The sequence below is a fragment of the Vanacampus margaritifer genome, chromosome 14, assembly GCF_051991255.1.
Source record: "Vanacampus margaritifer isolate UIUO_Vmar chromosome 14, RoL_Vmar_1.0, whole genome shotgun sequence".
NCBI lineage: Eukaryota > Metazoa > Chordata > Actinopteri > Syngnathiformes > Syngnathidae > Vanacampus > Vanacampus margaritifer.
Window position 1 is genome coordinate 10,652,813 of NC_135445.1, and position 15,222 is coordinate 10,668,034.

The 15,222-nt window shown below is 38.1% G+C and overlaps 1 protein-coding gene across 6 annotated transcripts in view; it reads right to left on the minus strand.

Annotated features, from left to right (window-relative positions):
- Positions 1-1,889: 1,889 nt before the first annotated feature.
- astn2 (astrotactin 2) overlaps positions 1,890-15,222 on the minus strand; it is a 250,188-nt gene continuing 236,855 nt past the window's right edge. For all 6 annotated transcript variants that reach the window (XM_077585480.1, XM_077585479.1, XM_077585481.1 and 3 more), the window contains 3 exons: positions 8,664-8,764; positions 8,010-8,193; positions 1,890-3,620 (listed from right to left, as the gene is read on the minus strand). In XM_077585480.1, coding sequence (XP_077441606.1) covers positions 3,377-3,620; positions 8,010-8,193; positions 8,664-8,764 — 529 coding nt within the window. In that variant the 3' untranslated portion in view covers positions 1,890-3,376. The remainder of the gene's footprint in view (positions 3,621-8,009; positions 8,194-8,663; positions 8,765-15,222) is intronic.

Sequence of the window (15,222 nt, forward strand, 5' to 3'; positions counted from 1 at the left end):
ATGTTTTTCAAGTTTTTAATACAATTTATTTATTTTTATTATTTTTTGGAGTGGTAATGGTGGTTAAACGTACGATGCCGTATTAGGGCCATATGTTAGTTTTTTTTTTTTCCAGGGGTATGGGTAATATTACGAGAAAAAAACTCACACTTGCCACTTTATAAAATGACAAATTTTTCGACTTGGTGGCAAATTTGCCAGAAAAAAACTCGACAAATACATTTAGCGTAGCCTATAGTCTCGTTGGTGGTTAATAGGACACTGTTTATAAAATGAAAAGTCAGGATGAGGACGGATTTAAACGAGCGACAACACTTCCTGATTCCTATCAGCTGACTAACAATAACCAATCAGAAGCTAACGAGCGACAACACTTCCTGATTCCCTATCAGCTGACTAACAATAACCAATCAGAAGCTAACGAGCGACAACACTTCCTGATTCCCTATCAGCTGACTAACAATAACCAATCAGAAGCTAACGAGCGACAACACTTCCTGATTCCCTATCAGCTGACTAACAATAACCAATCAGAAGCTAACGAGCGACAACACTTCCTGATTCCCTATCAGCTGACTAACAATAACCAATCAGAAGCTAACGAGCGACAACACTTCCTGATTCCCTATCAGCTGACTAACAATAACCAATCAGAAGCTAACGAGCGACAACACTTCCTGATTCCCTATCAGCTGACTAACAATAACCAATCCGAAGCTAGCATACTTTAGGTAAATGCAAGTAAATGACTGAGAGCAGCAGATTCGACACATTAACTTAGCTACTTTTACAAAAAAAATACCAAAATGTATGAATGTGTAAATAATAATTCTGGAAACATAAATGTACGAGTAAATATAGATTTTAACAAATGAACTTAAATGCTTGATCTTCAGGGTGTGGACCTTCGCAAAGCGAGCCGTCTTCATCACTGTCAGTACCCAATGCTTTAAAGTGCGAAAGATTGACATCTTATAGTTAATCTCTGCTAAAGCAATTACTATCGCCTTATTTGAAAAGTCGACCTTAAAAGCATTGGCACAAACATCTGAGTACACTATGTGTATTTCTCGTACATTTCTACAGTTCTTTTCCCGCAAATCTGCCACAAGTCGCAAATTTACGATTTATTTACAGTATATATTTTCTTTTCTCTTAATATGACCCCCTCTCCCCATCAAAAAATAAATAAAATAAATAAATAAATATATATATATATATATATACATGTCCCTAACACGCCGCTATATTAAACGTGACGTTGGAGATTCACAGAATTTCTTGGGGAGCACCTTTATTTGATGCAGTTTCCAAAACACCAAAGGCTCTGTAGGCTGTGCAGTTCGCTTTGGATTTCAAACCCTCAAAAATCATCAGGGACACCTTTGTCTGCCTCAAGGTAAATAATGCAGTCTTATCTGTAAAAATTACATGCTGAGCTAGCTCGTTCATCAAAACACTTATGTTATGCTATACCAAACCACACCTGATTTGATGAACAGCATCGTTATCAGGCTTCTACAGCTTGCTGATGAGCTAATAATAGTCAGCTGTGTTGGAGGAGGGAGACATGGAAAACAGCGGCTCTCGAGGACCAGGGTTCAACACCTGTGCTATGCAATGAAGCCTGTACGTGGCAACAGTTACCTAGCTTAACTTATTTTAGCAACACTTAAGGCCTCTTGCTTTTTTTATGACTGTAATAATAAATATGGAAAGCGATCTTAAATGTGAGCGGTATCTTGCCGGGGGACCAGCAGTGGATTTTGACAAACATTCCACTAATATGTGGAAGTTATTTTTTTATTATTATTTTTTTAATCCAATATGTAAAATGGACACACCGCTCAATAAGACCAATACATTATTTGGTATATACATTTTTTTTTTTTAATATATCACATTCTTCAGAAAAAAAGGACAATAAAATCCACATAATACAGTTTTATACAAGTGTACAATGTACAATATAATTTAATTTTACAGTTTATATAACATAAGATGAGCATACTGTAAATAAAGGCATTGTATAGGTAAAAAAAAAAAAAATCAAACAAGTAGAGAGATCAGCTCTCAGTTTTTTTCAGGACATTTCCCTATTTCTGCTTTGGCCGGTTGAATCCTTAATGTGCTCTTTTAAAAAGGTTTTGCAGGAAACTGTTCGAAAAGTTCATAACACGTTCATAACCAGGCTATTTTCCTGCTACAAGAGAGAGAGAAAAAAACATACAGTGCAATAAACACTACATTCAAAGCAATTACAGCTCTTGTGGTTGGGTTCAATTATTTTCGAAAGAATCACTCAGAAAGAAAAATAAAACGGTTAAAAAAAGTCAGTTTCAATGTATTATTTTTGTATAAAACCTGACAATTCTCTTGAGAACAGGCTCATGGTACACATAAACACAAAAATAATTTGTTTGCATCGGGACAGAAATGATCAATGATGAATTTGATTAGAAGCGTACAAAATGCGTTTTTATCTCGAGTTTTGTCAAATCAAAAACCATGAAAACATATAAAAAATTTACCGAATTGCTTTGTAATAAAGTTGTTTTAGTTCAGTCAACAATGTTCAGACAGATTCATTTCCATATTAAGGAGATATACTGTATATATATATATATATATATTATTATATTTTTTTCTATTTTAAATAAAGTGTTTAGTGAACATGTTGGCAGACTATTGGAATGGCTATAACGTAACATCTTTTTTAAGGGGCGGTGCTTTTGTTTTGGTTAGCAAAGACATTCAAATGGGATACAGTGGGTGAATAATTGGGGCACTTTTGGGAATGTCCTCGGTATTTTACGCCAACAGTCTTTTTCAATTGTCATATATGAATCTGCAGGATTACACCAAAACCTTTTGCAAACGGGCCGACCGACTGAGAAGCCAAGACATCTTAATACTGATCCAGGATCTATTTGGTGTATCTATGAATTTGCTTGAGTGCAAAATGTTCTTTTTTTTTTTTTTCCCGGATTTGAAAACCTAAAAACAATTAATGCAAATGACTTGAACATTTGTCCTTTTTAAGATATGACTTTTTTTTTTTTTAAAAAAAGAGGCAAATTTACCTTTAAGATTTGTACTTTTTTTTTTTTATCTCTCTTTTAAGTGTTTCACGTAAAAGCATGAACAAAGCAACGACAATGTTACATTCAACGTATTTAAACAGACAGCTGGCTGATTGGCTGAGGATTATCTTCTACCCTCCATCATCATCTATCTACATTTTCACGTCTCTCTTCTGTTATTGTGTCTTACGCTAAAAGTAAGTCACACACAATTGTTTTTCATCCAATGGATTTCTTCGCAAAGACACCCGCTTGCAGGCCGATGTCAGCTGATGCGTTCCCGTCGCGCGTACTCATCGGAGTTTGGTGTTGCTGTACGTATTGCGCTGTACAGAAATGAGCTTCTCCGTGCAGGCGGTGCGGCCTTCGTGCAACGAGCCGCTCCACGCGCCGCCGCCGCCGGGGATCCGGCCGTCGTCGCTGCGGCAGTAGACGTACGCCATGGTGTCGGTACGGCTCTGGATGTGCGTGCTGCGCAGGAGCGATCGGCAGTAGTGGCTGATCTTGTCCACCCGTCGGAGGATCAGGTTGGCCTTTCTGGCAGGATCACACAATGGACAACGCGCTAACTTAAAAAACAATTGCATTCCTTTTTTGAGGGGGTGGAGTGTGGGGTCAAAAAGTAAAATAAGTAGGGGGGACCGGGTAAGTTGTCACATTGCAATTTTCTTCTCCACCAGAGGGCGCAACAAAAAGTGGAATACTAGTTTTCTTCGTATAAATGGTCAGGGGTTGTGTACAGTCTGAGAAGAACTCAAATGAGTGCCAGTTATCTGTTTTGCACAACCCAAAGTAAAAAATGTCAACTTCATATATTTTTGAAACAGGCGTTGTACATAGACAAATTCTAGCAGCAAATCATGTGGACTAGTTAGAAAAGAGATTTAGACATCTTGTCATGCCTCAGTCACTGCTCTGTTTTAAGCTAACTTTAAACTAGAGCAAGTTTTCGCCAGCTTTGTGGTTTGGGGAAACTTGTCACAGTCATTTTAGGGTTTGTTGTCACATATGCAAAGAATGGGTCAATGAAAAATGCACCTCTTGAGTCTGAAGAGTGAGCAAATTCATTTGCTAGGTTTTGTTTCATTGTTTAAAAATGGATTTTCCAGTTGTTGGAACGACAGTATGCCTATTTTAAGTTTCATGATGAACAGTCCAGCAATCCATTGACCAATTTTTTTATTTTTTATTTAATTTACCGGTAATCTCAAATTTCCAGTTTAAGGGAAGCAAAACAGGCACAACTATTTCTGTAGCTGTAAAAAAAAAGAAGACAAAAGAAAAGAGATAATTTTGTCCTTGTTTTATTCGTTGCAAAATCCAGTGTGACAACCCCATATAGTCTGGCAATTTACCCGTTAGTGGGGCAACATGTCACATGTTCACTCCCTCTATTTGATGGCTTATAACTTCTGCACTGACACAAAGTATGAAAATGACATGAATGCAAAAAATATACCTATGACTTTGGTCTTTCATCTGGTATACATTTTGTTTATACATGATGTATTGCTTCCAAGAAATGGATAAATGTTTAAAAAGTGATACAACTAGCACCCATCTCCCCTAATATTTTAATTTAGGAATATTTTTTTTACCAACAGTTTGACATATTGTTAGTTAAAAATTTCTATATATATATATAAATTCAGTCGAGTATACATAAAAAATATATATTTTTGAACAACTCTAACAATAAAAAAAATTAAATAAAGAAAGAAATATATTAGGTACATCAAAGACTAATTAATTAATTAATCTTTGTTTAAATTTTGCTCACCAAAAAGTATTCCTAATGTTTTCACCGTTTATTTAAACAGTTTATGCAATGAACATGAATCATCAATTATTGTCGAAAATATTCAGCAATTGTTATCTGCCCTGACAAATGTTTTCATTATCCTGGTAATTTCCCTTACTAATTTACCTGTCAATTCGATATATTATTTAAATTTTATTGGTCGACGCAATTAGCAAGATCAGATTCTGCTGTCCTATTATTGCCATACTGATGCTTTTGTGATTTTTTTCCCCAAAAAAACTACAATTCTGTTGACTTGCTCACAAATGTTGAGTTTTAACATTTTGTACAATACAATTTAATTTAATTTTCATCTTGTAAAGTACTGATATTTTGACCTAACTGTTCACTTAACTTTTTGAAGCCCCCCCCCACCCCCAGCAGTCTCATCATTGAACATGAATTGCCAGTTGTTCAAAAAACTGCCACTTCTATCAATTGTTAGTACAACAGCTGTGAGTTCACAAAAGTTGTGCATAATGTTATCAAGGTCAACACAGAGGTTTACCTGATACCACAAAACAAACAGATGCACAAAAAAACAAACAACATGTCATATTTGTGGTAGCGTAGCGCAGTCGCTGATTCCAAGCCGCAGCGATCGCGTCCTGCCTGCCAGCCTGTGTCCAAACTATCGCATGCAGCTGCGTGTTGCATTGTCGGCTAGCGATGTTGTCGAACAGCCCACCAGAGGCAGCTCAGCCGTCTGGAGTCAGTGAAAGCCAGAATTTGGATACGCGCCTCCGATGCTTGCCACTGTTTACGACGCAAAAGCCCAATAGAGGAAAGATGCTTGCAATGCAGAAAAACAAGCAAATACACCTACAGTTGGGTTTCGATTCAAGGTTGTTAAGCTAGTGGGGATTCTGAAAATGAGGAAAACACACACGGAGAAGGGGGAAAAATTCCATTTGTTTTGAAAAGCAGCGTCTGCTGAGCATCAACATCTGTCTTTAGTTAGGCAAAAGGAGTACAGACATCCTTTTCACTTATTTGCAGAAAATGGGGGAAACATTTTCTCATTTCCCCCCTTGAAAATTCTTGCGTCTGACACAACAGAATACCAAACACATAATCAAGGGAGACTCACAAGCGTGTGAACTGGAGACAAATTAAACATTTATGACGCTAAACAAAAACACACACAAGTGGAGGGAAAAAAAAAAAAAACGAACTTGGAATTGACTTTCATTATGTTTGGACTCACGTGAAGAAATTCAAGAGTGATTCATGGGAATACTTTTGCATTTGTGTATTTAGTAAAATCAGTATTGATGTTGAGAATAATGCAGCTATAAATAGAGCCGTTCAAATAAATCCACGTGGACGTCGGGAAGCTCCAAGGAGAGCCTGGTTGAGTGCTGATTGTGCTTACGTTTTAGTTGGCCATTCTTCTTTTGGCCTTTTAAAAAAAAAAGGCACCACCAATAGAGCACGCTTGTAAATTACTCTCAATGAGGCTCCAAGCCTGCCAACTTCAGGTAGTAAATAATCTAAAGCACGCCCTTCCAGAGGACACCCCACCAATCCCCTCGACAGACCCAAGACCACCTCACCGGTGCCCACACGCAAATTCATGTCCACAAAAAAACATCATCCAGATATTGGCCAACAGATTTTGCGCTGATCAAGGCCATTTTGAAAACAAAAGTGTCTCTGGAGAAACATTGGAAAACAGCAACGCGGAACTTCCAGTCCTTTAAAAGTGGCACAATTAAAAATCTCAAAAATCAAACAGATTCGAAAATGCTACCTCACAATGGTGATGAGGAAAACTGTGATAACCAAAGTAAAGTAGGAACACAACTGTGCTATCAGCTAGCGAATGCTAATGTAAATAGAACTACCGGTAAGTGGAAAGGGGAAACCAATATAACCGATATTGCTAATCGTCGGGCATGTAAATCCACAAAAACCCGAATAAGACCCCCGAGTTACTCCTTTTCTAACCCGAATATTTGGTCGTGTTAGATATTGTATCGCTGTGTCCTGGCTTGGCGCCTTTTTATCTATCTGCACTCTGGCACACTTGTCCAGTTAAAACCAGTTAAGACCATCATTTCACACATTTTCACCTGAGCCATCCCCCATGTGGGTGGGCGGCCAAGACAGTATATGAGTAGAGACCATTTAGAATAGATCAGACCTTCTTCCGCATTTAGCTGATTAAGAATCCACAGCTGTGTACTCGATATTTTTGGCCAGTAAATAGTTCAACCTGAAAATATGCAGTCTCCTGGTTGTTATTATTATTATAATAGTGAGCATTCAAGATAAAATAACCGGTGAAAGGTCCCATCTGAACTTGACAGTCATATAAACATGATGGGGGTACGTCCTTGGTGACCACTGGTCTAAAGGAACTAATTGTATGTGTGGCGGCCATCTTACGTTGCCACTCGCTAAATGAGCTGAACTTGAATTCATTGATTTCTCTGCAACGTTTGCATGCTATTTTTTGTCTCTACGGTGATTATGCTACAGTATGTATACATATATATATATGTGTGTATGCTGAGTCAACCCACCTAAAATGCACAAGCAGAGGTAAACAAACATGGCGACTCGGCACGGCAGCACACTTTTGGAGCAAGGAGCAAACCGATGACTTTATTAGTGTGGCGAATGACATGAATGTATTTTATTGAGCGTATAAAATTAAAAGCGGAAATGTGTGTCGCAGTTTAGATCGGGATAGCCGTATATATATATACGTTAGGGTGACCAAACGGCCTCTTTTGCCCCAGGCATTTCCAGGTTCTACGCTACCAAATCAGATTGTGCGGGTTTGATCCCCGCTCACCCCTTGAGGTCAGTACGACTTCCTTTTTTGAAAATAAAAATATGGTCACCCTAATATACGTATATAGTAACTGTCTGCTCATACATGTAATCAGATCATCCCGAATGTTTCAGAAACCAGAATTTTAACCTGATGGGATTTTAACTGTGAACGTAGACATAGTCAATTTTGGTTGCAGGATTTTAAAGACCTTTAGCTTCACCGTCTTAACTGTAATAACTGTAAGCAAAATTGCCAGAAAGCACCAGGCAGTTATAGTTCTGTAAGAAGCCTCAGGATGGGCCCTATTTTAAGCATCCTCCGCTATCCCGAATCCTCTCACCTGGGGCCCAGCTCGTCCTCGCTGCGCCACACAAAGTCACCAAACTTCTCATAGAGGGAATTGTAGTGGTGCTGGACTCGGTAGAGCAGCGGAGGAGGGATTTCCATCAAGGTGTTGTACGCCAGCTGCTGTTCCTTGCCGCTGGTGTAGCCGTTGTACAAGTTGTACACCTTGTCTGCAATCTCTTGAAAAGCAAAAGGAAAACTGATTCAATGTGAGGAGATGAATTGAAGTGGTCAAAAAGGACATCCTGGAGGTTGTTTTGAAAAATCGCAGTCTTACAATTCAGAATTTTTGAGGTTATGTTGGGGTAACTTTGCGTTGTTTTTCCCCCCAAAGCTCTTTTTTTCCCTCTTTTTGTCAGTTCAACCCCAAAGGTCGTTTAAGTCAGTGCAATGACAGGGAAAACAAGTTTGTTAGTTTATGTCCTTCAGATGTGCTTTCTCCAGAGCAGCAGACCAACTTCATGTGATTTATTAGCGTAAATTACAGAACGAAGAAAAAACAAAACCACCCGGCATTTGAGAAACTGTAATGCGATAATTGCTCGATTGTATCATCAGAGTAGGTTTTTTGCTATTTTTCTTATTTTGTGCTTACCAAGAAAACACAAAAAAAAATGGAAGACAGCAACAATTCTGAGAATGTCTGTACCTTCAGCTCGGCTATCGTCAACCATCGGGCACGACGTCCGTACAGAGACGTAGCTGGCATCCGAGTGACTACCCCGACTGTCCACCGCATAGAGAGTGAACCTGGAAACAACAATTACAGTACATGATTATGAAAAACAATTGCTGGTATTAACATTCAAAAAGCAAGCATTTGACTTAAATAAAGTTTTGATGTAAATGTCTGTAAATTAATTAAATCTTACATTATTTTATGTAATTCCAAAAAACACCTCCCACCCAAGTTTCACATTTCCACTTACTACCTATGCTAGCCAGCAGTCAAGTGACAATTACAGTAAATATCTGTATAAAAAAACAAAACACTTCTAGGCCTTAAATATACAACAAGCAGCATAAATATGAAATCAAATCGACCACTTATGTGATGTAAAATGTTCAAATAAAATATAAAACACTCTACCATTATGGCAGTGAAACAGCCTGTGACTAGTTAGCTAGCGCGGAAGCTAATGTAGCAGTTTACGTCTTAGCTCAGCAAACTCAAATACAAAACAACAGTGAGAGAAGAAGAAAAGTCATTTATAATATAGACAATAAGAGTCCCGTCAAGCCAAAGGCAATGAACAAAACAGGAAGCAGCAATTCATTAATATAAAACCAGGAACAGTTCCAAACATCGGAACCAACAAAACCAACACTAAGTGACTTGGAGCCATTTCTGCTTAGAATTCCTTCACAGATGCCTCCAATGAAATTGTTCTTTCCTTACCACTGTCAGCCTTTCAGAACGTCACATGGAGGTAATCCGTCAAGTGAAGTCTTTTGGGGTAGAACAGCACGCTATGATAATGTCACATGATGCTGGCTTCAAATTCAAAAAATGTTTGACAAAAATTTTTAGGACATATTTCCATCCATTTTGTACAGTGCTACTTCGGGTCAGAAGCGAGCTGGATCATATCTGGGGTACACCTGCGTACCGGTCACGAGCCAATCACAGGGCAGACAAACAAACATCCACGCTCACATGAGAACGTCGTGTTAATTAATCACTTCTCCAACATGCCGCTTTTGGGACACATTTTTCACCAATAATTCAACAAACTCAATCACTCGACTTTCAAGTTAGCCCCGTATAAGGTTTTCTTCAAAGAATCCACAGGGTTGAATAATGTTTAGGAGTAAAACAGGGTCTGACTTGTCCCCACATGAACTCAACCAGGCCAAAGATTTTCCCTGTGGAAATGTCAAACAACGCAAAAGATTTTTGGAAGGCCTCAGTGACAGACTTCAGGACCGCTCGGTACCCGGATGGTATGGCACGGGGAACAGTTTGAGACGGTCGGAGATCAGACGCCAGCGCATCTCACCTTTAAATGGCCTTTTGCAAATGTCAAGGTGTGTCATGGCGAATGAAAAAGGAAGTGCGGGAAGAAACGGAGCATGTCGAATTTGCACACATTTAGCCAGCAATATCCATTTAGTGGCAAGGAAAGAGTCATGCTTGCAAGCAGGACCATGGAGAATCTTTGTGGTCATTTTCACTCAAAACCACAAAGAAAATTATTGTATTGTATTAAAGGTTGTTCCGTTTTATTAGACTTTCTGTGGGGGGAAAACCACGGCTGAACGACATCTCCCTGAAGTTTCTGTTTGTTTTGTCGCACCTGTGTCACCTCGTAATATCTTATATCCAAGCACGGCGATGCCAAACCTCAGTCTGGCCAACAACCGGCATAAGTGAAAGCACCTGCGCTGATCCTCCCATGGAAACTGTTACTAAACGTCTGCTCGTTTATCCCGCGGCTGACTGGGCAGGGCAACTTATATTTTCAGACCGTTGCGCTCATAGTTGCGGTTCAAAATTTGGTGAAAAATGAACTATATGCAAAAAAAAAAACCTGTCCATTGGGGGAAAAAAATACACAAACACTGGATCTGAAAAATCATCAAAATGCACAACTGTATCTAAGACGCAAAGGAATAAATGGGTAAATATCTATCAGGATCTATACCTGTGAACAAAAAACATACATATTTGAGAATGTGGAATACAGTATATGTTATTTCATTTATTAGAGACAGTATAAACTGACTGTATAAAAAAAAATACATAAAAATGTAGACATACCTAAACATAGCAAAGCTGCTAGGTTTCATGTGTAGTTCTTCAATAATAATAATAATAATAATAATAATAAATGTGACTTTTGGGATTGGAGTCATTATGTAAATGGCCCATGGACGGATAAGGATATCACCAGACCCAGCACAGTTAATTTAATTTAAAACCCATAAAATATTAATTCTTTATTAGTATTTACTATTATCTACAATTTAAGACATCTGCCATTTAGAAAGCTTTCTACAACGGTCACACCAGACGATGGTCGGGCCAACACATACACGTACTATTTTCAACGTGAATAAAAGTTATGGGGCTAGCCTTAAGCTACTATACAAAACAAGCTAGCTAGCCACACAAGTAAAATTATAAGGAAAATGTATATTTAATCCTGGAGAACCCACAGGGTCAAATTTGGCCCCTATAAATTCTGCTACTCAAATAACAAAGATCTTTTTTTTAAATTTTTTTTTTACAAATTTAACTTCAAAAGTCCAGAGTGCCACTTCTGACCCCTGCATGGGGCCAGCTAGGGGATGAATATCGCACTTACATGAGCCAGAGTGGTGGTGACAAGATGGCTGGCAACATGCTGTTTTGTTGAGCTGGAAATCAATCCAAACAAAACAATCTTCTCTGCAAACCATCAGATGGTAAAATTGTGTTTTTTTTTGTTAATCTATTTCATATCTGAGCTCGTTCAAAAAACAAGGGTTAAAATTGAAAAAACATATTTTGGTGTTCAGTGAACTTATAGCAGTCATTTAATGTATAATTCATAATTTTCCAAAGAAGAAAAGGGTTCTTGGGTTCTCCAGGGTTAATAGACAAAAAATATTCATTGTTTTCAGGTAGTACTACATGATGTCCAAATATGACCACTATATAATAAATACCGGTAGCAAAAAAGTTTTTTTTTTTTTTTACATAGTTAGTAACCTGATAGCTTCTCCCATGTGTTCTTGACTATCTTGTGGATAAAACAAACTTCTGTCTTTATATGCATTTCAAAATAAAAGTCCCAAATTGGTTATTTCTTTTTTAGTTGCACCACGTGATAATTCATAAAATGGGCATCATCGGACAAATTTATCAGTCAGCGACCCAAAAACTGATATAATTTTCACTATGAAGCATTAAAAAAAAACAAAAAAACAAGGCAGAACAATTTCAACAATATATTACATATTTCATGTATGGTTGTGTAAATGTTGTATTTGTATAAAAGTTTGTTACATTTTATTTGGTGTTTAAAAAAAATCATGGGAAAACATCCTCAAGCACAGCAGTGAGTGCTTTGAAGGAGCAAATTAATTCTAATAATAAAGTACGAAATGTTTCAACATTTTTATTCAATTAGTGTTTCTTCATAGAATTGCCACTATGAAAACAATTCAGACGACCGCAAAAACACAATGAGACAGAACAACCAAACCCAAATTCCAAGTATTAACCATGCCTCGTGCACAAATTCAAAAAACATACGAATTGGAATATTTTTTATTGCATTTCTTCCGAAACCCATTTGCAATGTTTTAAATTATGTCTATTGAGGCACGGTCCAAGTACTGCTTGTTTTGATTGTAACGTGACCTGTTTTGGGCATTGCTCGCATAGTTTGTCTGATCTTGTGAATGTGGTATTCCCCCAAGAACCTCACACAAGTTTGCATGAGATTTGGTGGCTCCTCTGCCTAGCAAAAACAAAGTCGGCCATGGAGACTCACACTGTTAAAATCACATGGCCGCAGTATTACATGCAGATGGACAGATGGGTGCACAAAGCCAGCAGGAAATTAGGAGGACTAGACTATCAAAGGCCTTGTTTATTTATCCATGTCTAGCTGTCATTCCACTGCTATAGTTTCATTCCCAAATGCACACACAGTTTGTTTATTCATTTATCGTTATCGGCGTCTTAATTATTGTGCTTCATGTTATGTTTACAGCACTTTGTTACAGCTGTGGTTGTTATTAATAAAGTGCTTGACAAATAATGAGTTGAGTTAAGTTAAATATGCATTGTAAAAAAAAAAAAACATGCCATTTTAAATTTGGACAAAATATGTGCATATGTGTAAAACATGTATAATTAATAATACATAAAAATACGCATTAATATATAATAAATAATACTTAAAATAAATTCCAACAACAAAAGGTTTGAAGCAAATAACAAAATAACCGCATACAGTGCAAAGGGATCTCTTGCATAAAAATGATCGCTCAAGGCACAATACTGCTGCACAAGAAACCAACATTAAGCGCAATAACTTATTGTGTACCCCGCCCCACTTAAAAAAGAAAAAATCAACTCAGTCAAAATGTCAATCTTATTGCGAAACTGTTTGTCCAGCATATCACTGCAAAGCTGAAAAATTTATAAATAAATTAAATTAAAAAATATTAGGCCTAATCACGTTGTTATATAGGGCAGTGTAAGTGTGACATATTTGCCAACTAGTGGTGATTGGTGATATTACAACTTACAACTACAGATCTCTGCATATTGGCAGTTCAGGACTCATGGATTTGAATATTGACAGTTTTTTTTTCTTAAAAAAAAAAACATTTTTTTTTCCATATTCTTGATTTATCCTCGTTTTTCTAGGATTTTATTTAACTCGTTCATTTTTTAAATTATTTATATATTTTTGATTTCTCCTCAATTTTCCTTTTTTTTTAATTCTTGTTTTTCCCGGTCATATTTGGACATCATGTAGTATGACCTGAAACAATAATCATAATAATTATAATTTTTTCCAACAATTATATATTTTTATTATAATTTACTTGTGTGGCCAGCTAGCTTGTTTTGTTTGGATGGCTAATTGTTAGCTTCATAACGTTGATTAAAATTGAAAATATGATGTGGTGTGTAAACCAAAAACATTCTATTCTACTCTATTCTATTGTACTCTATCATAACAAGGGAGACATTTTATCACGGCAAACCAACGTCTATGTTTGCCAACTTTTCATAGCAGTGTTTTAAAACTTGGCTTCAATCTACCCCAACGGCAATTACAAGGTTGTTATGTGCAGTTATAAAATAGTTTCTGCCAGGACTTTAAAGCCTCTCCGGGGACTCGACTGTGTAGATGTTTTTGTTTGCTGGTTTGAGACAAGAGTGGGATAACTGCTCATTGTGCAAAGACATTAACATATTATGTGGAAATGGAGGGGAAACATTTTTGAGCTTCATTCGCATATCACTGAAAAGGAACTTTTTTTTTTTCTTTGGCAGCGAGTTTGGGTTTCATTCGTAAGATGCGATTGAGAGGGGCGGCGCAGGGGGTCGAATAAACAGGGTGTCCGATGATGATAAAGATCGCTTGGGAGCACAAAGAAGCCAAAAACGTGGTCTGGCTTGCCACGAGAATGTCAAACATCAAGTATGAAAATTGGCAAGACGCACACAAACCTCTGTGGCCACCCACCCTCACTTACTTACCCCGCCCCCCCTCCCACCCCCACTTTTTCAGGGGGTATGTTACATAGACGTAAACATACTGTAATCACAGGCGACTAAAAACCAATCCTAACCTTGACCCCAAAAAGGCAGCGTTTCCTCACTAACAGCGGACTTGGCCTTTGTCCCCGATTTAACAAGCTCCCCCGCAAACTGGCTGCTTTTTAGTGCCAAATGCGTCCTTGAAAAAGAGCAAAGTCAGGAACACACACACACATTCACACACTTTTAAGAGGCGGCTTGTCTGGCGCAACACTTTGGGTCCCCGCGAACCTGTCGGGACCCCACAGGTATAAGTCAGTCAATTTACCCAACACACACATTTGACCTTAAGATGCCACTAACAAACACTTCAGTCCATCAAACCTGTTAAACCCCGCAGGTGAAATAATAAAATCGCACAATTTTAATTAACACACACACTTGCTGTGTCAAACACTTTGGTCCCAATAAACCTGTATAGTATAATAATTCAATTAAACTCTCACACACACACACAGTGGTCTGGCATCTGGCTGGTTGTGACCTTGTGCCATAGTTAGGTGAAAGCTCAGCAAGCAACAAGGCAGACAAATGTCAGATTAGCGTGTAAATGAACTACATTGACATTAAAGTGAGCAGTTTCCTCGTAATCTAATGAGACAGTCAAAGTATGTCCCAACAAGAGATGACAGGAGAGGAGAGGACGCCTGGCACAAAGTGACAGCGAGGGAGAGAGAGAGGATCAATTAATGGCAGTATTTTTGGCATGCGGGCGGACGCCGGGGCAGAAGGGGACGCCTTTTCCATGACATCAGCAGTTTGGACGCACATCAGTCGAGGCGGCCCGCAAATCAATCCGAGCCGCGTAGAATTGTTTCTCGCCGCCGCAAGAATTTGTGGCAGCTTAGAATATCTGACTGCTTGGAAATCCTCAAATCTTGCAGATCAGCAGCAGCATCGGGGGCCCAAAATAACAGTGACAGCATCTTGAAAATCGACA